The 22855-nt window shown below is 41.8% G+C and overlaps 2 protein-coding genes and 1 long non-coding RNA gene across 4 annotated transcripts; 2 read left to right on the plus strand and 1 right to left on the minus strand.

The window, feature by feature from the left end:
* Window positions 1–3070: 3070 nt before the first annotated feature.
* LOC124644410 (acetylcholinesterase-like) lies at window positions 3071–6699 on the plus strand. The gene is made up of 3 exons (XM_047183737.1): window positions 3071–3444; window positions 4652–5829; window positions 6407–6699. Exons 1-3 carry the CDS (start codon window positions 3268–3270, stop codon window positions 6675–6677), a joined length of 1626 nt encoding a protein of 541 aa, XP_047039693.1. The 5' UTR covers window positions 3071–3267; the 3' UTR covers window positions 6678–6699.
* Window positions 6700–9386: 2687 nt separating this feature from the next.
* Window positions 9387–9944, minus strand: LOC124644417. Its single transcript, XR_006986056.1, has 2 exons — window positions 9862–9944; window positions 9387–9781 (listed from the first exon to the last, which is right to left on the minus strand). It is a non-coding gene; the product is annotated as an uncharacterized LOC124644417 (long non-coding RNA).
* A 51-nt stretch (window positions 9945–9995) lies between these two features.
* On the plus strand, window positions 9996–20837 carry LOC124644413 (zinc finger protein 2-like). 2 transcript variants are annotated; one of them, XM_047183740.1, is made up of 12 exons: window positions 9996–10248; window positions 12929–13051; window positions 13360–13632; window positions 13903–14127; window positions 14828–14862; window positions 15007–15084; window positions 15772–15868; window positions 16365–16480; window positions 17612–17723; window positions 18404–18505; window positions 19611–19742; window positions 20597–20837. In XM_047183740.1, the coding sequence occupies exons 1-12, from the start codon at window positions 10144–10146 to the stop codon at window positions 20786–20788; spliced, it is 1590 nt and encodes a 529-aa protein (XP_047039696.1). In that variant the 5' UTR covers window positions 9996–10143; the 3' UTR covers window positions 20789–20837. The 2 variants fall into 2 exon arrangements, with proteins under 2 accessions (XP_047039696.1, XP_047039695.1); XM_047183739.1 differs by lacking the exon at window positions 15007–15084 and having other exon boundaries at window positions 14828–14940.
* The last annotated feature ends 2018 nt before the right edge of the window (window positions 20838–22855 follow it).

Here is a 22855-nt window from a genome sequence, read left to right on the forward strand (position 1 = left end):
GCTTCATAATATTTGAGCGACTTAATATTTGTTTGAGTGTCAACGTTACGTCCTGCATTTTTTTCAATATTTGGCAAATGTATTTTTTATATTGAGCGGCATCTTATCTTAAATGAAGTGTTTCGAATACAAAATGTGTGAAATAAATTATATTAGACACATTTCCTAGGAAATCTATACATTTCCTAAATAATAATCGGAAATGTATAATTTAGATATCAAGGGGTAAGCGAGGGAAGCGAAGCATGCAAGCAGGCATGCAACATGGAAGCACAATGCAACATGCAGCAAGCATGGCTTCTGTCACGGCTCCGGCGCTACGGGGCTCCGGCGGTCCCATGCGAGCTTGTCGTCGCAGATGGTTTTCACGCTCACCACCGCAGCTTCGGCTTGCTGGCTGGCTCGGCCGGCCAGCCTCAGCCGCGGCGGCGAGCGTTAAAACTACCTGCGCCTCAGCTCGCAGGCCGCCTCGCCCCTCCGCGTCTACGCGGTTTTGAATTGCACTCTAGGGGTAGGGCAAACAAGACTACGTGGAGTCGGTTTTGCAGCGATTCGTTTTCAAAATTCTGCCATCTTAAAATAGAATATCAGGAACCAATAATCATTAATAAAGCAGCTTACAAAATTTTGCTCAAAGTGAACTTTTTATTAGTACGTTATGTATTACCTCACTTAGAAAAATGAGACTGAACTTAAGATTGAAGTTGCCCTCTCTGTATTTCCAGTCGCTCACTTAGTAATGTAGTCGCTCGGATAAAATTTTAATATATGAAATGGATTTATTACAATCCACTTTTTGTAAGCACGTGCTGGATTTTATTATTAATCAATATTCGTTGTTAGTTTAGTTAATTTTTCGCTTACTCAAATTCATACCGCTCAAGTTATTAATACAGTATGTCATCATCAGTCGCAAAGCGTTTTTTTAATCGCTCGTTTTATAATTCCCCTTTAGTTATCATGGAATATGTATGTGTTGTGTAAGATTTCCTTGTAAATAGTGTAGATAATAAAGTGCTGAATAATATTTGTTTTGTATTTATTTGACCTGTTGATTTTAGTTTATAACCCCTACAGAAATACGTTATACGATTTGAAATGGCGTCGCGCGCATTCACCTTTTTTTAACGACGTCAAAAATCATCAAATGACCCCTCCCGCTGTGGGTTAGCAGCGGTGAGGGAGTGTCAGACTCTTACTGACTTCTTCTTCTTCTTTCGTGTCGATGACATGTCTTAAAGTGAGACTACACTTTGTCAGCCCAATATGCCGCCACAGCGAGAGCACGGCCGGATGCACTCATGAGGTCCTGCCGCGAGCAAGTTTCAGGGCACAGTGGACATGTGATGAGGTGGGACATGGTCTGCATAGCAGCCCCGCACTCGCACCCAAGGTCCGTCCCGCCCGTGAAACCCCACCTGAACCGATTGTCTTTGCTTCGGCCGACCTGCGTTCGGAGTCTGTTTAAGGACTGCACTGCTTTGGCAGTCCACTCTCAAAGTCCGCTCTGCGCGTCATCTCGATCAATATAGAAGGTTTCTCACAGGAGAAGGCGGATATACTCTCCGACCTATGCCGAAACACGCAGTGTGACATCTTATGCGTACAAGAAACCTATCGAGATGCCAACCAGAGCCGACCACACATACTCGGACTGTCGCTTATCGCCGAGATCTGTCACCCGAAGCACGGTAACGCAGTGTTTGCTGCTGCCGGCGTAAGCATAACATCAGCTCAGTGCGTCTCAGCCGATAGCGGTGTTGAAATCATCACAGTGGTCTTACTGACTAAAAACCGTCGTGTTCCGTCGTAGGCGTTTTATGTACCAGGGCCGCGGCAACTCTTTCGTACATACCTCAGCCTCGGCAGGCCTTGGCCCTACTGGGCCCCGCTGGGGGTGCCCATTCACCTCTGGTGCACACTGCGTCACACAGTAAGTAAACATGAACGGAGATGCCATAATGAAGGTAACTAGGTCAGGGGCCCGATTCTCCTAAGTTAATAATGTCAAAATTGAATAGAAATCGAATCGCAATATGATTGCAATAGCAGTTTTAATCATATCGGGCATTCTGCTACTAATATAAGACAAATCGTATTCCAACGACATTCCATTGGTTTGCGATTGGTCTGCCATTTTGGTGATTTTGGTCTATACGGTAGTTTGCTCTACAATCATATTGCAATCGTAAATCATTTGCAGACAAAGTGATTCATTATAAGGATAAAAACGTTTATTTCAAAGAAAAAATAGCGGAATGCCACATACGCTTCAATCGAAATTGAGTCGTGATTGGATCTCAGTCGAATGTGAATGTATGTCGCTTAAGTAAAATAAGGAGAATCGGGCTCCTGGTGCCTTCTTCTAGATCAAATTCGCACGGTGGGCATGACCAAAACGATCAGTTACTAGTGAACTAAAGAGGGATTGGTTCTTTGAAGTCGGGTGAAAAGGCGTGTAAGGGCGAAGACAGTAACTCGTCCCCCGCACACCCGCATTTTGTGCTATTTTTTTAGGCGATTTGTCGTTTTAGTACCTTTTTTTTAACGACGTCAAAAATCATCAAATGACCCCTCCCGCTGTGGGTTAGTAATTGTTCGAAAGAGTTACTGCGGCCCTGGTATATAAAAGGCCTACGACGGAACACGACGGTTTCTAGTCAGTAAGAGTCTGACACTCCATCACTGCTGCTAACCCACAGCGGGAGGGGTCATTTGATGATTTTTGAAGTCGTTAAAAAAAGGCCTCTATCATAGTACGTAGGTACCTACCTACCTCTTGTATTTTTTTAAGATTTGGCACGTAACTCGAAAGTTTCGCCGTCCCTGACCTAGACCAACGAATCAAACATATTTCATGCCGAACTAGGTTATCATCTACCTAGTTATAGGCCGTAAGGTTGGTCAGTTCTCATAGTTATTTATTATCTCTCTGTTTGTAATAGCTATTCGCACAAAAACATGTTGAGAACCCCGAAAGTTATCTCCAAAAATATTTACTTTGATAATAAACTCGATTGCACAACCAAAACATAATATTAGGCATAATCTTCATATAAATAAACTCCAACACTTATTTACAAGCCAGTGGTGTAAGAGCACGGGTTATCACAAAACAAATTAATTAAAAAGAAAAACAAAACAAACGCCATATTTAATAGCATCAGATGTTTGTTTCCCGCTTAAAAAGTTTTGGATTTCGAAACTTGCACGACTGATATTCTCGATAGTGCTACAACTCAAAAAATTATTAAAAAGTTTTTGAAAATGATTTTAAAATTAATGTTATTTATTTATTTAATAAATAATCATGTGATTGGTGATTTGTCTTTACAAACTGCTGTTGATACTCCGGTGGGACAAATACTTGGACTAGTGAGAAATGATTATAAAGCTTTCTTGGGCATTCCGTATGGAGTGGTCGATGAAAATAATCCATTTGCGGTTAGTATGCAACTTTTATTTGTATTATAATTTACGAATGAATAATGGGTATCTAAAAAAACTCACAAAAAAGGTAAGCAATCTTGATAGGACTTCTTACACAAATACGTAACAAAAAAAATCTTCTGTTTACAATAATGAATGAATTAAATTACCTTCTATGTTTTTAAAGTTAAAGTTTTATATTTACGTTTTTAGAACCCTCCAAGTATTCTTTAAAAAATTATTGAATGTACAGTTTTGACTTTCCTACGATTTTACTATATGTATAGAAGTGAGCTGGAAATAAAAAGTCATAACAAGATTATTTACCTTAGTTTTTAGAGTTTCGTAATCAACTCCTCATGCATTACTGTTTTCGAATTTGAAAATCTATTATTAGGTAGACTATAAAGTTAAACCAGTCTTTAAATATAATTTACGAAACATCAACCTTACGGAGTTGTACTATTCTGTCTAGAATCATCGGGACGAATCTTGAGCGTTGACCTTCACTTGCGCAGAAGTGATTTATTAGCAAAGAACCAATCCCGAGTGACGGTTATGACGCGATGCGCTGCGGGCCAATCAGCGCTTTACAACGCCCCGCGCCTCACTTAATACCACAAAAGGGACCCAATAAATCACTTCTGCACAGGTCAGCGCTCAAGAGTCGTGCCGATGATTATATTAAATTATATTTAATTATAATGGGACAGCCCTTAACCAATTCTTACTTCGCCCATTTCTTACGATAAGCAACTGAGATATAACTTTGACCTACATATTTAGGCATAGAAGTAAACAATTTTAGGAGATTTTAGACAAAACACGTTAGATAACCTAGATAACGCTCATATTATTGGGCAATTAATTAATTATTAAATAAAATAAATAAATAATTATGTTATTCATGTGATAAACTCGACATAGTTAATTTATGGAACCTTTAACCGCCTTAGAAAAAGAAGGTTCACCTATGTACCGTATGTAGGTAGGTATGTATGTTTGTGCGCGATTATATCTCGTTTGGCTGACGTGATTTCGATGCAGTTTTCAGCAGTTCATTTGCCAGACTTAGGAGAAAGATTAAGCTTTAATTTTTTTGTAACTGCAAGTTTTTAGCGTTTCGTACTTAAGCCGAAAGACGGGACTTTATTACCAAGACCTCTCTCTCCATCTGTCTGTTGTTTCTCTTCCATTAATTATAAACTCCGTTTTATTCCAGAAAGCAAAACCGCACCCACACTTCGAGACGCCATTCCCAGCTACCAGCGACGCCGTCATGTGCCCTCAGTACTTTAAAGGAATGATTAAAGGCACTCTACAATGTTTGAACCTTAATATATACACTCCTATAGAAATAGGCCAACAGTCGCTTCCAGTGATGGTCTATATCCACGGTGGGGCTTTCACAGAGGGAAACGTCGCCGAAAATACTTACCCACCGACCTTCTTAATGCAACACGATGTCATTGTAGTCATGATGTACTACCGACTAGGGCCTTACGGCCATCTCTGTATACCTAAATACGGTAATCAAGCATTTTACGACCAACAACTAGCTTTGAAATGGGTTAAAAGTAATATAGCAGCCTTCGGTGGTGATAGCGAGAATATCCTGCTTTTCGGACACAGTTCCGGGTCTATATCTGTTGAATTTCAAATGTTTAACAACAACAATCACAATCTATTTAATAAAGTTATTCTTCAAAGTGGGAATGCTGTTATGCCGTTTATAACTGAAATTACAGATGTAAGTACTCTAATAAAAGATGTCGGGATGGACCCAGAAAATGTTGACTACGACAGTTTTGTGCAAACATTGTCAAGAATACCTACTGACACGTTAATAAATATGACTATCGCATACAATTTCCGTCCTTGTATCGACAACGATTTCATTCATAGAGAACCGAAAGTCAATCTACAGAATATGAAAATAATGATCGGCGGAACAACGCGGGAATCCTTATATTTCTATCCGCAGGAAATGGATGACAGTTTCGACTATACGCGGGAATTAGAAAAAGGTTTCTTCATTTCAAACAACAACGAAATCCAAGATGGCGGTGATGACGCCGTGAGATTAGTCAAAGACTTTTATTCGTACAATCCTAAGGATAATTTAGTAGATTTTGTGTCTGATTTTGCTTTTAACTATCCAATGGAGAGATCTGTGAGGTTGTATTTACAAAATAACTGTACGGTCTATAGGTATTTATTTAGTCATGATGGGCCGAGGAACTATATGAAGTATCGAGACAGTATCAATGCGAGTGGACCGGCTCACGGCGATGAGCTTGGATATTTGTACGATATGAAGGTGTTTGGTAACACCACGGAGGATGATCAAGTTATCATTGATATTATTAGCTTGGCGTGGACTAACTTCGCTAAATATGGGTGCGTATACTTTTCTCTACTACATCATCATCCTCCAAGCCTTTTTTTCAACCATGTTGGGGTCGGCTTCCAATCTAACCAAATTCAGCTGAGTATCAGTGCTTTACAAGAAACGACTGCCTATCTGACCTCCTCAACCCAGTTACCCGGACAACCCGATACCCCTTGGTTAGACTGGTGTCAGACTTATACTTTTCTCTACTACAAAGCTACCTATTTTCAGTTCGCATAATTATAAATTTGCTTCTCCGAAGACAGCCGTTTCACTTATCGCATATGCACAGTTGTTTCATTCGTTATTTGTTTGATTATCGTGATGCCACTAGTAGACAACTTTGGATAGACAAAGCTCAAAGGATCTTAAAGAGGAGTTACTATTTCGGAGTCATATAGTCGAAGGCGTATTATTCTACAGACATAAAAACAACTATTAAATAAGCTACAGCGGGTTCGCTTCCCAAGGCAAAGACAAAAACATCTAAGGTACATTACTATGACGAAAATTTTACGAAACCCTTTGGCACGAGAGTTTGGCTACACTTAAGCAGTTTTTAACCTTCATTTCCTACTATTTCAGAGACCCCACGCCATCGAAGTCTTCTGTCCTGCCAGACTGGCCTCCTGTGACAGCAAGCCAAACTCCTTACCTAGTCATAGACACCAGTCCCCGCATAGACAGTGCTCCATTCACAACGCGCATGGCGTTCTGGGACGCTTTCTATGACAAATATGGAAAATATTCGAAAGGAATTAGTTTAGGCGAGCCGTGGCATAAGAAACTTGTAAATAGTGGTTTTAAATTAGATTTAAGTCATGTCTTGTTAGGTCTTTCTTTGTTTTTTACTTAGATAATAAAATGTTTTATGTTGTCGTATGTTTTTTTAAAGGTTCTAGTTGTGGAATCACCCACGGGGGATACCATGACCATTCCCGTCCGTTACCCGGATAAAACGTAGCTTATGTCCGTTCCCAGAGTACCTACCGCCTATCTTTGCCTAATTTCATCTAATCGTATTCAGCCATTTTCTTTAACTTTATTGCGTAACGAACATAGCTATGATCATAAGGATTTCCAAGCCTGGAACTGCTATTACTTCTAACTGCATAGCGACCATTATGCCAAAAGTAGCTGCTACAAATTATGTTAAAAAAAAACAGCAACAAAAAGTAGCCTATACTGTAATAACTTAGTTATCTCTGACTGAAGACTTATCTCTGAGTTCTCTGACTGAAGATTCATCTACCTACCTAAACTTATGATTATCTCTTGTACATGTATCATTATACATCATCATCATCATCATCATCAGCCTATCGCAGTCCACTGCTGGACATAGGCCTCTCCAAGTGCACGCCACTGAGATCGATTTTCGGCTTCTCGCATCCAGCTCCTGCCAGCCGCCTTGCGCAAGTCATCACTCCACCGTGCCTGAGGACGTCCTACACTACGTTTGCCGAGGCGTGGTCTCCACTCCAGAACTCGTTTACCCCAACGGTTATCGGTTCTTCGGCTAATATGGCCAGCCCACTGCCACTTCAGCTTGCTGATTCGGTGGGCTATGTCGATGACCTTGGTTCTCTGACGGATTACCTCATTTCTGATGCGATCCCTCAGAGAAATGCCGAGCATAGCCCTTTCCATAGCCCGCTGAGCGACTTTAAACTTGTGAACCAGCCGCACCGACAGTGTCCACGTTTCGGCTCCGTAAGTCATGACAGGTAGGACGCACTGATTGAAGACTTTTGTCTTTAGGCACTGTGGGATCGACGATGTTAGGACTCGACGTAGCTTCCCAAATGCAGCCCAACCCAACTGAATTCTCCTATTCACCTCGTCCTCAAAGTTGTTTCTACCTAACTGCAATGTCTGCCCGAGGTAAACATATTTCCGAACAACTTCGAGAACGGCGCCGTGTATCGCTATCGGTTCCGGTAGAACATGTTCATTGAACATGACCTTGGTTTTGTCCAAGTTCATCCGTAGGCCGATGCGTAGAGAAGATTCAGCCAGGTCGTTCAGCATCTGTTGTAGGTCCTGCAGCGTTTCCGCCATGATGACGATATCGTCGGCAAATCGCAAGTGAGAGATGTGTTCGCCATTGATGTTGATGCCGCGTCCTTTCCAGTTCAGCGTCTTGAACATATCCTCCATTGCATTAGTGAACAGTTTCGGGGAAATAACATCCCCTTGTCTCACTCCTCGATGCAACGGTATGGGCCTTGTTTGCTGATTCTGTACTTGGACGGACATTGTAGCGGCTTCGTAGAGACATCTCATCACTTGGATGTATCGCCAATCTACTTGACAACGCTGCAGGGACTCCAGAACAGACCAGATTTCAACCGAGTCAAAGGCCTTCTCATAGTCCACAAATGCTAGACACAGGGGCTGATTATACTCTTCGGTCTTCTGTATAATCTGCCGCACTGTGTGGATGTGGTCTATGGTGCCGTATCCGCTCCGAAACCCAGCCTGCTCCGGTGGTTGGAATTCGTCGAGTCTTCGCGCAAGTCGGTTCGTGATCACTCTTGAGAACAGCTTATAGACGTGGCTTAGGAGGGAAATGGGTCGATAGTTCTTCAACTGGGTTTTGTCTCCCTTTTTGAAGAACAGGACGACAACACTCCTACTCCACGCCTCTGGAGTTCTCCCTTCAAACAGGACGGCATTAAAAAGCTTCTGGAGCTCCCCCAGTACGGGCTTTCCTCCTGCTTTTAGTAGCTCTGTTGTAATGCCATCCTCGCCAGGGGCTTTTCCATTTTTGAGCTGTCTCAGAGCGATCTCGATTTCGCCACTGCTGACTTCTGGCAGGTCTTCGGTGAAATGGCGTGTTAATGTGGCTCTAGAATCCTCATTTCCGGGATCAGGTCGGGATGCATGCGATGCGTATAACCGGCCATAGAAATTTTCCACTTCCGAAAGGACTGCCGGCACCGAAGAAACGACTTCTCCGCTTGCTGTGGTCAGCTTCGTCAAGTGGCTTCTTCCAAGAGATTGTACGAACACCTTTGACCCCCGATTCAGCTCAATTGCTCTTTCAATGGCAAGAGTATTGGAGCACCGGAGGTCGCGTCGTACGTGCTTGTTGATCTCTTGGTTTAGAGCTCGCTTAGCTGACGAAGTGACAGGCGGGTTTTCACGTCGTTTCTTCATAAGTCCTAATGTCTCTTCCGAAAGCTTTGATTTCTTGCCCTTACGCTGCATGTTACAGAATCTCGAACCTTCCTCCCTGAGGATCCGAACCACATATTCGTGGTTCTGGTTAACGTCTGTTGTGGTTTCCACGGCGGCAAATCGGTTCTCCAAATGTGACTGGAACGTTTCAGATCCTGTCATGGTTTGGAGCAGTGTTGGTCGGAGCCTGGCCTTCATCAGACGGAAACGTTCGGCCTTGAAGTTGATATTCAGAGAGCCTCGGACAAGTCGGTGATCGCTCCCGGTATTAAACCTATTGATCACGGAGACGTCTCTGAATATGTGCTTCTTGTTCGTCATATTATACAAAATCATTATACAAATTCTCTAAAGGCCGGCTGGTGATAAAAGTAAAATTAAATACTTATCATATTGTGACTTTATTATTTATCCCAGTACACATAGTTCAGATGGAAGCACATGTATGCTGCGTACAGCACGCCCACCAGCTCGGCGCCGTAGATCAGTAGCGGCATCATTGTTTACGCTTTTTTGTCAACAATTTATAAACAAACAATCTTTACGGCTTTGATAATATACGTCAAAACGTTGCTTAGCAACTATCAAGACAGATATTATGCCAAGGTCATGTTGAATAAAACGTATCGGGTTGCCCACTGGGTTGAGGAGGTCAGATAGGCAGTCGCTTCTTGTAAAGCACTGGTACTCAGCTGAATCCGGTTAGACTGGAAGCCGACCCCAACATAGTTTGGGAAAAAGGCTCGGACGATGATGATGTTGAATAAAACGTGTCTTCTAGAAAAAAAATAGGAAAATCAAAAACACAGAAAGCATTACGACTATTTCTATACTTAAACATGTAAAATAATACTCACACATTCAGGAAAAAGGCTATTTCGTTTACTTATCGTTTACTTTTTCGTTTGGAATTTTGAATCAAATACTAAGCCCGGTTAGTAGAAAATGGCAACATCGATTTACAATCTGTAATTTTTTTACGTCAAGCAAACATCAGAAACTGTCAAAGTCACGAAAAAGACGCTAAAGTCTATCTTTTCGTAAATAAAAGCTAAAAGTTGCTGTTATTTATAATAATTGGTATAAAAAGTACTTAAAACGATTCGTATTAAGTTCGAGGCTGTGTATAAAACATAAATATGGGGGATTTGTGCACCGCTTGCATGTGTTCGGGACGGAATTTGTATTACATCGGAGATACTGGCTATCACCACTTGTATTCACAAATTTTGAATGAAATACAGGTAAGTTGCTTTGTTTTCTTATTTTATTATGTTATTTGGTTATATTACAAGCGTTTAAATGCAATATAACTGCAAAGAAGACACGCAAACACGAGTCAAGCTCAACGTAAAGAATACAATAGTCTGTGTGAGCCGGTGTGAATGTTTTTGTTCAGAAGAATGTACAGAGTAAAACTATACAATATTCCCTATTAAATTTTAAAACTAAGAGCGTAGCAACTCCGCAAGCAATTTTGACTGTTGTAATTTAATTATTTTGTCAGTTTTTATAAGTAGTCCAAGGCCAGAAAGTCTACCTACCTTAAGGAGATGAATTTCACACGAAGATTTTGTGTCGACTGATTTATTTAAACGGGCGGCGCCCTATTTATATGTGTACGCCTGCGACAACGAAAATCAGCTTTTGAAAATTTAAAATTTTGAATTTGACATTTGAACGTATTGTATTTTTCTTCATGACTATTGAAGGTTGCCAGTCGAAAAGGTTGTATGCGTTTCATGTCGCTACATCACTCCCCCCTAAGCGAAGCGAACGTTTGGTTTAACTGTGCGGCCGGAACGAGTGACGATTGTGTCACGCTGTGGTTTTGCCGCTGCTGCTGGTTGTGGCACTATGCTCGGGAAGCGTGATGGCGACGCTTGTTGCTTATTCTGCATGCTTGAGGAAGTGGGAGTGATTTCCTCTTCGTTAAGTAAGTATGCCGGTTTCAATCTGTCGATAGAGACGACTGCTGTACGCAAAGGCATCTGGATGGTAAATTGTTTTTCTCCTCGATGTATGACTTCGAATGGACCGTCGGTGAATATTGTGAGGTGATTGCCATCTATCAATCTTCGAAGATGTTGAACAGCGGTGTACATGGCTAATAATTCGCGATCGTACACGCTGTATCTTCGTTGAGTTTCTTCGCTCATGGATTTTGAGAAAAATGCCTGTGGTTTCCCAAACTTTGTCGACCTTTTGTTGAAAGACGGCGCCGATGCTAGTATTCGATGCGTCAGTGTATAAACTTAGCGGCGCGTTGGGAATCGGGTGCGTTAGCGTTGTTGCTTGGAGTATGCTTTGTCGGCATTTCTCAAAAGCTTGTTCTGCCTCTTGTGACCATGTTGTTACATGCCAGTCTTGTTGCCAATATGTTGCCGCGAGGTTCTCGGTGAGTCGGAACTGGCTGCTACGGCGGTGCTGCGAATCCCAGTGGGTCGGGACCGGCGCTGCGAGAGTTGCACAGCGCCGCGCTAGTGGCTAGCGGCTGCTTCGGCGAGGGAGATTCTCGACCGGCCGAAGTGCAGTGAGCTGGAGCCAAGGTCGCTGGATGTGGCTGAGGGTGCTGACCAGGAATGTGCGTCCGCACATGCTGGTGGTCAGGGATACTCGTTTGAAGCTGGCTGACTTGAGGAAGGTCTTGCTGTTGACGCGACGATGAGCGATAGCGAGAACGGGAGGGAGGGTGGCGGCGGTGTGTCGCGCGCCGATGGCTTGTAGGTACGTGGTTATAACATTTTGCTGCGCACCGTCGCTGTAGTGGATGAGGCGTTTGAAGCGACGGTGGCGATTGAAGCAGATAGCAGATTTTGTTTTCACATCACGTCGGGGTCACCAATTAAGGAGATGAATTTCACACGAAGATTTTGTGTCGACTGATTTATTTAAACGGGCGGCGCCCTATTTATATGTGTACGCCTGCGACAACGAAAATCAGCTTTTGAAAATTTAAAATTTTGAATTTGACATTTGAACGTATTGTATTTTTCTTCATGACTATTGAAGGTTGCCAGTCGAAAAGGTTGTATGCGTTTCATGTCGCTACATACCTATATTACCAAAGGTATCACTTTGATCAAGTAATCAGTTTGTAAAAATCTGATAGGCAGTCACTCCATGTGGCTGTGACTGGTACTCATCTGCATGTAATTAGTCTGGAAGCCAATCCCAACATAGTTGAGACATTGCCAGGCAAATGCCAGGCTCAATATTTGTACACCGGTAACCCACCATGTGAAACTATTTTATATTGTAAGACCTGAATGTAATTAACATATATATCATCATCATCATCATCATCATCAGCCTATCGCAGTCCACTGCTGGACATAGGCCTCTCCAAGTGCACGCCACTGAGATCTATATATATATACTAAGAAATAAATGCTATTCTATGCTATTCTATTATGTATAAAGTCATGGTGACCTAGCGGGTAAAGAATCAACCTCTCAAGTACCAATGCAAGTACAGGCACATTAAACTGTAGGTCCCGGCTGTCATTGAACATCCTTGGCAGTTGTTACAGGTAGTCTGAAGCCAGTAAGTCTGACATCAGTCTAACCATGGGGTATTGGGTTGCCTAGGTCAGCGGTTCCTGAATTCTTTTGGCTTCGGAACCCTTTTCGTTTCACCATTTTTCCAACCCAACCCCATTTGGGAACCGCTGGCCTAGGTAACTGGGTTGAGGGGCTCAGATTGGTCAGTCGCTCATTGTTAAACACTTGTACTCAGCTACATCCTGTTAGACTGGAAGCCGACCCCAACATGGTTGGGAAAAGGGCTAGGAGGATGGATTGTCTGTATATCTAGAGTAGTGTGAGATGAGCATGTGAATGGTTTTCTTGCAAATATATGTTACTGGCCACTGGCTGTTTTTCGTTGTTAAAATACATAATGTATATCCACATTTGTTGTAGATCTACGACACGTCTCCCCTATACATCCGAGTGTGCTGGGAGTGCCGCGCCGTGCTGCGCAAGTGGCTGCAGTTCACGCGCCGCGTCAAGCTCAGCCACAACCGGCTGCAGTACATGCTACAGGTGAACACTCGGAGTTATTTATTATTTACATCTGCTCTATACATCCGAGTGTGAATTGCAGTCACCACTGCGGTTACAATGCTGGAAGCCTTGTCCATCAAAATGAGAGTCATTTCGAACACATTATCCTGACTTACTAAGTGGACCACGGGCTGTCGGACATAATTAATAATGGCCGATCAAAGTAATAAACTGATCAATTTGCCCATAGATCTTGGGCATTATTAATAATGGCCGGTCTTTATTGATAATTCCCAGTTAATCACGTTGCCCGTAACATATACACTGACAAAGCCTATCCTTTTCAGAACAACTTCTCAGACATCGCCCCCGAGCCGCCCCGGCTACAAATCTGCCAAGTAGTAACCGAAAGCTTTCCCCTACTCACCCACATTAAGGCTGAACACCCACAGTCCCCGCTGTCTCCGTCATCGCACACACTCGGTGATGGTGAAAGCGGGGATTACGATGGCGGTGAAAGCGGGGGTTACGATTGTGTGAAGGAGGAAGCGATGCATTGTGAGCCGGAGACCTTTGTCAATGATCTGCAGTTTGAAACTAAGAAGAAGAAGGATAAGAAGGTTGGTAATGTTTGTTAAGTTTTTATCTATGGTCAAGAATGATGTGTTAGGACTGGCCACAAATGGCGACCGATAGGGAAAGTTCCATCTTTCCCGATGGGGAGGCCTTTGCCCAGCAGTGGGATAACAGGCTAAATAAAAATAAAAACCGGCCAAGTGCGAGTCGGACTCGCGCACGAAGGGTTCCATACCATTATTTAAAATCACATTTTGACGACTCGCACTTGGTCGGTTTTCATTTATAACATTACCAAACACTTTTACCCGCAGCCACCAAAAATAAAAGAGAAAACAAAGAAGAAAGATAAAGCCAAGCCTGAAAAGGTACCTCCAAAGAAAAAGGTAAAGACTCGGAAGAAACGGCTGATATCCTTGGAGGAGGAGCAGTTTGATGAGAGAGAGGAGGTTGAGACGGAGGTAGTGGGAGAGAAGGAGGTAAAGGATGTGAAGGATGTCACTGTTAAGAGTGTGATAGATGCAGATATTGAACAAGAGGTGAGTTTTAAATCTTTAGTTGAAAATAGTATTGAATTTGATCATGTGTGGGAAAGTAGATGTTTCTCTTGTAATTATTATTATCAACCAACTGATTTCGAAAATCAATTATTAAAGTCAATGTTTCTATGTAAATGTTGTATATTTTGCCAAAGATTTTAAGAATGAACTAATCATGCCAATAATTGCGATTGTTCTTTATTGGAAATGAATTAAAAAGTAATTTTTGTCATTCAACATTTTTAAGAAAATCCCGACAATCGGGGTAGTCCAAAAGGTGATGAAGATGTGTGTTTCGCAATGTTTCTGCTTTTCGAGTTATTGAAGTTTAATTCTGATTCTAGCTTTTGCCCGCGACTTCGTCTGCGTGGGCAATAAAAAACGTTAGCAGAAATAATGGTTTATTACTCATCCCCCGTAGGTGATAGCGTGATAATATGTAGCCTATGTCCTGATCCGACCTCTTAGCAATATTCATGCAAAATTTGAAGTAAATCCGTGCAGTACTTTTTGAGTTTACTCCGGACATACCTACAGACAAAAATTCTAAAAACTACATATTTGGGTTCAGAATCGATTAAAGATCACCCTCCAGCCAGGTATTCTTTAAAAAAATATTCAATGTACAGTTTTGACTTTCCAATCATTTCATTATAATATGTATGGATAACTGTTATATATCTACCACTATATTGTCCAGAGGATCCCCGAGAGCTCAAGACTGACGGACAGCAAGTGTCTGCCCGACAAGCCTCAATGCGCCGAATGCGGGAAGCACTTCAGCTCCAAGAAGACTTATAGGTACCATCTCAAGTGAGTATCATCTGGCTAGGCGCTTCCTTGTGCAGCGGGTGAGAGCTCAAGACTGACGGACAGCAAGTGTCTGCCCGACAAGCCTCAATGCGCCGAGTGCGGGAAGCACTTCAGCTCCAAGAAGACTTATAGGTACCATCTCAAGTGAGTATCATCTGGCTAGGCGCTTCCTTGTGCAGCGGGTGAGAGCTCAAGACTGACAGTCCAAGCAAGTCTTCTTCCGCCGAGCCTTTTTCCCAACTATGTTGGGGTCGGCTTCCATTCTAACCGGATGCAGCTGAGTGCCAGTTACTCGGGCTACCCAATACTCCTTAGTAAGTACACAGTCTTGACAGGCAAGACTGGTTGTCAGAATTTCTATCTTCAAAGTCAAAGTCAAATAATTTATTTCATTTAGGCCTTTACAAGCACTTATGAACGTCAAGAATATAACTAAGTTTGATTCTAGTTGCCCATTCCAAAAGTAGCTTCCTATGGAGAAGAACGGGCAAGAAACTCCGTAGTTACTCTTTTTAAAAATAATATGGTCTTACAGTTTGTATGTATTGATACATACTTCTGACTAACCGTGACAACTGCCAAAGATGTCCAAATGACAGCCGAGACCCACCAATATAACGCGCTAAAACTTTGTGTTCTAGACTTCTATTAAGTATATAAGTAGTAATACTTGTCAAGAAAGTAAATGATTCACCTTGAAGAAAAAAATAAATATGTACCGGCCGAATTGAGAATGTCCTCCTTTTTGTGAAGTCGGTTAAAAAGTACTGTAATTTGTTTCATGTGACCTTAATTTAGTTGTCAATATAAAGTATTTATCTTCTCTTGCAGCGTCTTACATAAAGGTCAGAACAGATACCCGTGTCCTCGCTGCGGGAAGGTGTACCAATGGAAGTCTAACCTTGGCCGACATCTCAGAAGTCATAAGGTAACACTTTCATAAGAATTGAGAAATATATTTTGAAAAACCTCTATTTTCTGTTTAAGTATTTCCATGTCATCATATTCTACTGTTTATCAATTTATTTCTCAGCCATTGACGAGTACTGGAACGAAAGGTTTGTCCTTGAGATGTTTCTCAATAAGCTAAAAACAGAAGTGGTCCTAGCATCGTACCCTGTAGCACTCCTATTTTACCAACTGTCCAAGATTACATGGAATCGTATATTTCTATTCTGATATTTTTATATCTTTTAAAGATATCAAAGAATAAATAGTTTTGACACAAATTTCGTAGTGCTTCATTTAACAAGATGGGAAAGTTATGGTCAATGCAATCGAAAGCTTTCTTAAAATCAGAGAAAGAAGTTACAAGAAGTTACAAGTAAACCCCATCGTCGTTTGGGTGACTTCGAAAAAGACGGAGTTTCACATTTGCGTTTTGAAAGTCATTTTTTAATCTATTTTTGTATGTGTATTCCTAGGCTCGTGATTCAGGTGAACTGTACTGCGCACTATGCGACAAGCGATTCGCGTCCGTCGCCACCTACAGGCAACACCTCCGAGTGTCGCGCCGACACGTCACCGAGACTGACTTCAGGTAGGCCTATAACTTTATGTCCACTTCCCGCATCGGGGTAAAATTTAGTCTCTATGTTAATCTCATGCTAGCGGCTCTTCGCCGTTTCACCTGCTTCCTGGGAAAAAATATTTCCGTACCCGAATAAAATATTTGTTACTCAGGGATAGTTCAGCTTTTCAACAGTGACAGAATTGTTCAAATATGTATGTTCAGTGGTTTGAGAGCATTTAGAGTATAAACAATTGTTTTCATCTATATTATATTAAATCAAAATCCATCCAGTAGAATTTGCGTAAATGAGCTATTAATATTCATACATGATTTGACTGCCTCGTTGGTCTAGTAGTCGCAAGCGCGGCTGCTGTGCGCGTGGTCTCGGGTTCGATTCCCGGGTCGGGCCGAAATCGCTTTGTGGGTTTTCTTAAACTTTCACAAAGCAGCCCGTAGTCTGGAAGTTGGTGATTAATTCACCCGTGCATCGGAGAGCACGTAAATGTCGGTCCTGCGCCTGATCTCTTTCCGGTTGTGTCGGATTGCCGTCCCATCGGGTTATGAGAGTGAAGGAATAGGGAGTGCACCTGTGTCTGCGCAAATGCTCGTGCACTATAATATGTCCTGCGCAGCTGGCTGATCTCCTTAAGTGAGAGCAGCTGCCGCGGCCGAAAACGGCCGTGGACGCCATTATTCATACATGCTTACAAACTTTAACGTTTAATATTAGTAACGATTATAAAATTGTCATCTACCTGGTTTTTGTCCTACCTTTGTATTTGTCATCTACATATCTTGGGATTGGCTTCCAGTCTAACTGGATGCAGCTGAGTACCAGTGTCTATTTGACCTCGAAAATCCTGTTGCTTTGCAAACCCCTTCATAAAACTGCGGAGCGGAGCTAGGCTGCGGAGTGGAGAAACTGAGAAATATTAACCAATAGGATTGCACAAAATCTCCGCTCCTCAATCCTATTGGTTAATATTTCTCAGTCTCTCCACTCCGCAGCCTAGCTCCGCTCCGGTGAACAGGCAGCCTAAAACTGGTTGTCAAACTATTTAGGTGCCAAAACGACTTTCAAAGATTGAATATAACATAGACGCTCATCTTCCTGTGTGACTGTCACGAGCCACTTAAAATGACCTTCTTATATTACAGTTTCACGTGTCATGAATGTGGTAAGAAGTTCGTCAGTAAGACTCGACTCCGCGATCACATCGATTGGGAACATCTAAATAATATCAAGTTTAGATGCCAGCTCTGTAATAAGGTAAGCTGGTCTTCTAACTTTGTTCATTAAGTTTAATTTTGTATTAACCGACTTCTTAAAAAAAGAGTAAGTTCTCAATTTATCGGTATATTTTTTTAAATATTTTTTTTATTTCCTTCACTCTTTAATTTATTAATCAATTTATTTTCGTTGTATTTTTTTTTCTTTCTTTCCCTTTTCCATGTATGAAAACTGTTTTTTTTTTTTTTTTTTTTCTTTTTTCTTCTTTAGAGAACAGATCTTGCTGAAATTAGCTACTAGTCAAAATGTACTAAAAAACGTTACAGTTCTCGTCGAATAACTTTGCCACCATTAAATCAGTGTTGTTCTTCCTCGCGCATGTACAAAAATGTATTATTCATACTCTAGCCGTAGCTGGACAAAAAATAGCGTTTGTCCTTTGTGAGGCTCTAGAAGTCTAAACTATCTATATATATCATTGAAATCGATTGAGTAGTTTCGACATCAAAGCTGGTCTGAGAACTTTCGCATGTACAATATTAGTTAGGATTTAGTAAACTGACTCGACGAAAACTACATTAATAACATTACAATATAACTGTAGAAAATTTGACGGAGTAACTTCCGCATGTATTATATAAATAAGGGTATTGCAAATTTACTCGACGAGAAATATAACATTAACCTTACAATATAAAATTTGCATATATGTTCCCCAGGCGTTCAAATGCCACACATCTCTGTACGTGCACCTGCAGAACGTGCACAGGAACAAGGAGAAGAAGGACAACCTCTGCCACGTCTGCGGCAAGTCTTACCAGGTCAGATGGTCATTCACACACTCAATTAGACACTCAATCGTACACTCATTCAATCACACATCTCTCCGTACCGACTGTACTACGTCTGCGAAAAGTCTTACAGGTCAGATAGTCATTCACACACTCATTCGTACACTCACATATTCATGCCGACTGTGCTACGTCTGCTACAAGGTGAGATAGTCATTCGCACATTCATTAAAACACTCACTCGTACACTTATTCAGGCACTCACTCGCTGATACTCTTGACCATCTGTACTAAGACTGCGGAAAGTCTTAACAGGGTTACACTCATTCAATCACTCATTTGTGCACTCATTCACTCACTCACCTGACTGCGCCAACTGTGCCACGTGTTTGGCAAGTCTTATCAGGTAAGACACTCATTCGCACATCTGTTCATACACTCACTCACTCACCATCCCAACCACCGACGCCATGGCTGAGGAATTTTTGGTAACACTTATTCACTCACTTCACACTCATCCACTCACTCATTCGTACATTCATACATTCACTCATGCACTCCTACATATGTACACTCACTTATATTTTCATCATGTTGCAAACATAATGTTTTGTTTTGCTAAGATTCCATGACAATTAGTGCAATACTTTTGACTTTGCTTGTCTTATAGCTAAACTGTGCCTTTATAAAATCATTTTGTACGTTTATTTGTCAACTTATCACCTTTTATCTCGGGAACTTTTTGAGTAACCCTTCAGACAGACCGGCTCGGAGAGGAGAGCAAATTCTTAACACGTTGAAAATCGAGCACTTAGTATTTGAAGTAAGGTTTATTTTTGCATGCGCACTGCTTTTGACATTAAGAATGCTCGAAGGCGCTTGGTGTGAAATAATAAGAGGAGCCGACCAGCTCCGATCGCGTACTTTTTCTCGGTCACGCAGACGTTTGGCTCCGATTGCATCTCACGCAGCCGATCGGAGCCTAGGCAAATGTGCGCCGATGCTCTCCGAGCCGGTATGTTTGAATGAACGGGCCCTTAAAGGGACCTTCTTTTAGTCGGGTTTTTGTTATCAGTGTATGTACTCAGCATTTGCTCGTGTTCTAAAACTGATGATAACCTTACCTCTCTTCCAGAACGCGGCCAAACTAAAGTACCACATAGTAGCCATGCATACAGGAGAGACGCCGTACCGCTGTCAGCAGTGCAGCGCGGCCTTCGGCTGGTATTCCTCCCTCTACCGACACGTCAGGGAGGTGCATTACAAGGTCAACCATCTGCCTAGGCCGACCCTTTTTTTTAATACGTCAAAAATCATCACATGACCCCTCCCGCTGTGGGTTAGCAGCGGTGAGGGAGTGTCAGACTCTTACTGACTAAAAACCGTCGTGTTCCATCGTAGGCCTTTTATGTACCAGGGCCGCGGTAACTCTTTCGAACTCAAACTCAATTTTTTTTATTTCAAATAGGCCTATGAAAGCTTTTTCGAAACGTCAAAGTTTCCAAAGAGTTGGTCTCATGGAGAAGAACCGGCAAGAAACTCCATAAATCCCCGAACAATCCCGCAGCCCTGGCAGAGCCTAGGCCGACCCTTACAGTAGCCATGCACATCATCATCATCCCCCGAGCCTTTTTCCCAACTATGTTGGGGTCGGCTTCCAGCCTAACCGGATGTAGCTGAGTACCAGTGCTTTACAAGGAGCGACTGCCTATCTGACCCCCTCAACCCAGTTACCCGGGCAACCCAATACCCCTTGGTTAGACTGGTAGCCCTTAACAGCCTTACTTCAAAAACTTAAACATCAGTTGAACACTTTCTTAAAAAATGTGACTACAAAACGCACCTTTTTAAATTGAAATAGGATCCGTTTTGCAGCCACATACTTTCAGACAAGTGTTCAACAGATGTTTAAATATTTCGTATTTCGATCGCGGCGGCTGTTCTCATATAAGGCGATCCACGAGCATTTGCTTAGACACAGATGCCCTCACTATTCTTTCACTCTCATAGCGCGATGGGACGACAATCCGACACCACCGGAGAGAGATCACAAGCACGACCGACATTAACGTTTTTTTCTATCGAATACATAATTATAATAATTTAAATTTTTGTTTACAGATGAAAATGCAGCCGAAGAAATCGAAAAAGATTAAGAAGCCGGAAATGCCCCCCCTACTCGTACACAAACCGGAAATGGTTCCCTCGCTACTGAGTCAGAAGTCTGACATGGGTCCGACATTGCTGGGGCAGCAATTGTCTCTCCCACCGCTACCCATTGGCAACGCTCTAGGGACCATAGAGCCTCGGTAGGCTCTAGAACGGCCGTAAAGACTATAGAGACTCTAAGCTGACTCTAGTAAGGTCGTAAAGACTAAAGGGCCTTACTAGAGACTCTAAGGTGACTCTAGTAAGGCCGTAAAGACTGTAGGGCCTTACTAGAGACTCTAAGGTGACTCTAGTAAGGCCGTAAAGACTATAGGGCTTTACTAGAGACTCTAAGGTGACTTTAGTAAGGTCGTAAAGACTAAAGGGCCTTACTAGAGACTCTAAGGTGACTCTAGTAAGGCCGTAAAGACAAGGGCCTCCCTAGAGACTCTAAGGTGACTCTAGTAGTCTTGTAGTTGCATACTCTAGTAGTCTCTAGTAGTCTTGTAGTTGCATACCTCAGAGCTATGGCCCACAGCCCTTGCTGGGATCCCCGGCAATGTAGTGGTGCGGTTTTGCTGCCTCCTGTCTGCTTCACTTCATATACATACGAAGCATTGTCATTTCTGGACCTGTAATAATTTCTTTAATTTAATTTCAATTCTATATTACTTTATTTATCATTTTTTTTATTTTTATCATTTTTTTTTTTGACATTGCTTCTCACTATTTCGAATTATTTCAATTTTTAGTTACCTCGGATTGTCCTTGAAACGCATTACACACACTGCTTCGCATGGTCATCATCTATGCTACCGGATTCCTATAATTTGGTCGTCCCACACCACACTAATAGTATATTCATATCCACTCACAATTATACAACACAATAACACATATTACACTATTACATCACTTGATACACATAATATTGCATAATAACATATCTCACATGTAATTGGCCGGGTTAACCTGATCTTTGACACATGACACTTACCGCGCTGTCTTTGGTTCGAGACGCTCATTGGTCGACTATTTTAATTTTTTCGCTCTTTTTTTGTCTATGTCCTATGTCTGATATTCTCTTATTGTGTTATATTTTGTTTTTAGTTTGTGTTCTTCTGATTAGTTTACATCGTTCTTGTAACTGTTTAAATTTACATTACTTATATATATATATATATATATGTATTTATTTATTTAGTGTATTTATGCCGAAACAGCGTTTAAGTCTTGTAGTTCCGACTAGGACGCGTGGTGGGTCAGCGCTGAAAACCAGCGCTGTTGTCTCGTGCCTGCGTGCGCGAGACACAGCATTTATGCTGAGCGCTGTCCCTTTCACGCACGAGTGACGCAATTGCAGCATTTTTTTCTTTTTATGTTCATTGTTTGTTTGTTTTGTGCCATATTTATTTATTTGTTTCTTGCGTCATTCGTGTGTTCGAAATAAATGGATTTTCTTTCTTTCTTTCTTTCTTTCTTTCTAGTAAGGCCGTAAAGACTGTAGGGCCTTACTAGAGACTCTAAGGTGACTCTAGTAAGGCCGTAAAGACTATAGGGGCCTTACTAGAGACTCAAAGGTGACTCTAGTAAGGCCGTAAAGACTATAGGGCCTTACTGGAGACTCTTAGGTGACTCTAGTAAGGCCGTAAAGACAATAGGGCCTTACTAGAGACTCTAAGGTGACTCTAAGGAATATAAAAGCTCTCTAGAGATTCTAAGACAGAGTCTCCAGAGCTGCACTTTGCATTATTATTAGGGACTTGCTAGAGACTCTAGAGCGGCCCTAAGGACTATAAAACCACGTTAGATATTCTAAGGCCTATATACTTAGTGATTCTTTAGAACTTACCTACCGTTTAATATTATTCTTATTTTTAGACAAAGATGCCAAGATAGTTGAGAATTCCATAAATGAACAAAATTAAGAAAATCACATTACAATTTTTTGTAAGATTATTTTCATGACTTGTCACCGTCAAATTTTATGGGCTACTACTTAGTTTTTAGGGTTTCGTACCCAAAAAGTAAAACGGGACTCTATTGTTTTCGCTCCTCTGTCCGTCCGTCCGTCTGTCACCAGGCTGTATCTCATGAACCGTGACAGTTAGAGAGTTGAAATTTTCACAGATGATAAATTTCTGTTGCCGCTATAACAACAAATACTGAAAGCTAGAATAAAATAAATATTTTGGGGGGCTCCCCTACAACAAACGTGATTTTTTTGCTCAT

Source organism: Helicoverpa zea, chromosome 30, assembly GCF_022581195.2.
Source record: "Helicoverpa zea isolate HzStark_Cry1AcR chromosome 30, ilHelZeax1.1, whole genome shotgun sequence".
NCBI classification, from domain to species: Eukaryota; Metazoa; Arthropoda; class Insecta; order Lepidoptera; family Noctuidae; genus Helicoverpa; species Helicoverpa zea.